The 3,616-nt window shown below is 65.1% G+C and overlaps 1 protein-coding gene across 1 annotated transcript in view; it reads left to right on the top strand.

Annotated features, from left to right (window-relative positions):
* Window positions 1–2,200: 2,200 nt before the first annotated feature.
* DCTN1 (dynactin subunit 1) overlaps window positions 2,201–3,616 on the top strand; it is a gene marked incomplete at its 3' end in the record, with an annotated part of 15,270 nt that continues 13,854 nt past the window's right edge. The window contains 1 exon segment of the mRNA XM_031557672.1: window positions 2,201–2,368. Within this exon segment, the coding sequence (XP_031413532.1) occupies window positions 2,216–2,368 (153 nt within the window).

Below are 3,616 nucleotides of genomic sequence, written 5' to 3'. Positions count from 1 at the left end.
TTTTTGCCTGATATGAAGAAGTGGAAATAGAAATAACCGAAGGCCTCCGCTGCATCAGCAAGGAGACTTTGCGGCTTTAATGCACAGCCTCACGGCTGATCTTCATCTCTGGATGTGGTACCTTGAACTCACCAAATAGAGTGAAGAGCTCTGCCCTCCACCCCAGAACCACATCCAGAGCAGAGCTCCATGGCCCATACGGTACCGCAGCGCCCGGTGCGCGCAGACACGCTCCCAGCCCTCAGCTCGGCCCCGCGCTGCTCCCGGCTCGGTCCTGGTTTCCCTCTTGCCGCTTCCCGTCCCTCTGCGCGTGGCTCCGCTCGCGCACGGGGCATTCCAGCTGTCGGGAACACCGTGGTGGTGCGCAGAGCGCAGCCGGGGTGACCTGGGGGCTGCAGGGCTGGGGGTGCCCGTGGGGTGGTGGGCGGGTTGTTCCCGTGCTGGGCGGCGCTCGGGGCTGCGTGCCGCCGGGAGGGAACCCCTGAGAGCCGCGGGAGATCCCAGCTGGGACCCGTAGACCTTGGCGGCACCAGAGCTGTGGCAGCCCGGTCCGACACAGCTTGTCAGCACAGCCCCTCCTGCACACTGCGTGGTGACCGACGAGGTGGTGACAGCTGCCGTGGGCTGGTGCACAACACGGTGGGATCCGGGGCACCACGGGGTTCACGCTGGCTGGGCTGCAGCAGCCCCGGAGCCGTGCAGACGCTGCAGTGCCCGCACCCTGCCACCAAGCAGAGCCTCCCTTCGTGCCCCGCCTCGTGCGGGCCTCCGTGTGCCACCCGGGTGCACTTCCTTGCACGGAACGGGCGAGGAGAGCTGCACCAGCTGACTGTGATGGCTGGGAGGGAGGAGCCAGCACGGCAGCGCAGCCACCGCTCTGCGAGGTGCTCACGAGTGCAGCGGGGACCACGGGCGCCGAACTGCTGCTTCCCTCCCCGCGGAGCAGTCGCCGCTGCTGGCAGATGGGCTCTTCACGGTGGCATAGCAGCGCGCGAACCGCAGCCTCCTTCCACGTCACGGCGGGCCGTGCTGGGAGAGGAGGCAAAAACCGGGACTCTGTTGTTCCACGTGGCCGCCTTCCGAAGAGCGTCGCCGAGACGTGTCCCTGTTGGGCAGCGTTTGGTTCGCACGGCAGGAGCTGCAGAAGCACAGGGCTTCCAGCTGGAGGGCGCTTTCAGAGGCCGCTGACCCCTGCAGTGAGCAGGGACGGCCAGAGCCCGGCCCTGAGCTGGGCTGAGTGCAGGGAGGGGGCTGAAGTCTGCACCACTGAGTCCCCGAGGGGGATTTTACTGTCCCTCTGCGTGGTCTGTGTGCAGCAGGGCTGTAGGTAACAGGGCTGTATGTAGCAGGACTTCCAGAAGCCGAAGGTCTCCAGCAGAGCTCGTGCTGCAGCTCCCAAAGCAGTGCTGTGTAATGGAGGTGTTCAGCTCTTCTGTTCACTCGTTGCGTTTTCCCAGCTGGCTTTGCAGAGGAGAAGACGTTCAGGAGGATGTGTGTCTTCCTCTCTGTACTGCTTAGTGCAGCCTTTCAGAGAACGGTCTGAGTGAGAAGAGTGAGGTTTAGCCTCAGCAAAACGCAGTGAGCAGCTCGTGTCTGCGAGCAGTTCCTGCTGCTGCTTGGGTCCGGTCGGTGCCGCAGGGCTGCGTGTCCCCACAGCAGGGCCATCCTGACCATCTTCCTGCTGTCCCCGGCCCCGCTGTGCCCAGGGGTGGCTGCAGGGAGGTCCCACGGGGCGCGATGGGCTCTGTGTGGGGTCCTGCCCTGTGTGTGCGGATGGGTTTGTGTGGAAATGAGAAGGAGGCACGGAGGTGTTTGGGAGGAGGCGGCAGGAGGTGACATCCCCGCGAGAGCCCGGGGCTGCAGCATCTCAGGGCAGCTGGTCAGCGATGCTCCGGCTCCTTCTGCAACAAAGGGGTGGGGGGAGAGAGGAATACTGGAAATTTGGATAATAACAAAGTCAACCTCGCACTTTTTGGACATCCCTAAGAAGGGAGCTGAGTGAAATGCGCTTTCCAGCAGCAGAGCCTGGTGAGCCCTGCACGGCATCGCCTGCAGCTCCAGCAGAGCCAGCAAGGGAGGGCAGTGACCCTGCAGAGCGGGGCTGCGGGCGCTCGGGGGCTGCAGCCCACGTGCTCTGCTGGGGCTCTCAGGGCTTTGCCCAGCGCATCCCTGGCAGCGCGGCAACCAGCGCCGTGCCCGGCTGCAGCGAGCACTAATGGCAGCCATCTCTTTTGTTTCCTTTCCCTGTTCTCTGCTGCGTCTGCCGCTGTGCCGCTGTACCTCTGCTCCTGTCTTTCCCTGTCTGAATGTCTCTCCTCCTCTGCCTTCTGCTCCCGTGTCCCTGCAGACCACCGCCCGGCGGCCCAAGGTGAGCACAGCGGCGGCGGTCGTGTCCCCTCACCTCGCTGGGTGCTGCGTTGTGTCCCAGCACCGCCTGGCACCCGGAGGGGCTCGCCGGGTCCACGCGCTCCTCCGGAGTGGGTCTGAGTCGCGGGGTGATGTGCTGGGGCAAGGCGAGGCGTGCCGGGGGAACGGGGCTGTTCCTGAGCCGTGCCCGGCGTGCTGCGTGGCGGTGCTGGCTGTGGGCTGGCTGGGCACCGCTCCGTGTCCTCGCTGTCACCGCTCTTCCCGTTGTGCAGCTGTGAGCGCAGGGCTGGGCAGCAGTGAGAGCCGTCAGGCGGGGTTGTGTCAGCCAGCACAGCCCCTCGTGCTTCATTCCCACCATGGAGTGAATGCGTTGCAAGGAGAGCGGCACGTGCTTGGATGAGCACAGACGGGGTGGTAAATCCCCGAGGAGCTCATTAACAGCTGGATTAGGGCTCGTGAGCGGCATACAGCTTTTTCTCCTCCTTGGAGAGGTCCCTACAGGGATGGCTTCACCCTCACTGCTGCGTATGGGAGTCTCGGTATCATTCAGGCTGGAAAAGACCTCTGGGATCACCAAGCTCACCGCGCCCCACCGTGCCCGCTGACTGTGTCCCCAGCTGCCACATCTCCACGGTTCCAGGGATGTGGCCTCCCGCCCTCCCCCAGCACAGCGTGAGGCTGTCGCCTCTCATCACTGTTCCCTGGGAGCGCACAACCTCCGTTCAGGGCGCTGCAGAGAGCGGTGAGGCTCCCTGGGCCTCCTCCTCCAGCCTGAGCCACCCCAGCTCCCTCAGCCGCTGCCCGTGAGCCTCGTGCTCCAGCCCCGCGCGTCTTGCAGCCCTTCGGCCGGCTTTATTGCCCTCACCAGAGCACGCTGCAGTTTGGCCCTGCCCGGCAGCGGTGACACCCCGGCCCCCCAGCCCATCACTGTCAGCTCTGCCATGAGCGCCTCTGCGGCCGTACCGGGCTGCCCCGGGGCTTTGTGCCACAGCTGAAGGCTTTGCCCAAGAAGTGCTGCAGCAGCAGGAACAAGAACTCCCTTGTTGGGGCGGTGCATTTCTCAGAGCTGATGCGTGCAGCTCGATGCCATGGAGATTGCTTTGTGCCAGAGTGTCACCGATGGCACCGGGGAGGGGATTGCTGTGCCGTGCCTGGAGGTGCTGCCTTCCCCCAGCACCGCTGTGCTGCACCGGGTGTGGGTGAGACCCAGCGTGTGGGGCAGGCGGTGGGCAGTGGGTGCAGCGTGTGG

Source organism: Meleagris gallopavo, unplaced genomic scaffold, assembly GCF_000146605.3.
Source record: "Meleagris gallopavo isolate NT-WF06-2002-E0010 breed Aviagen turkey brand Nicholas breeding stock unplaced genomic scaffold, Turkey_5.1 ChrUn_random_7180001933299, whole genome shotgun sequence".
Taxonomy (NCBI): domain Eukaryota; kingdom Metazoa; phylum Chordata; class Aves; order Galliformes; family Phasianidae; genus Meleagris; species Meleagris gallopavo.
Note: the sequence above shows the minus strand (reverse complement) of the source record. Positions and strands in the feature narration are given on the sequence as shown.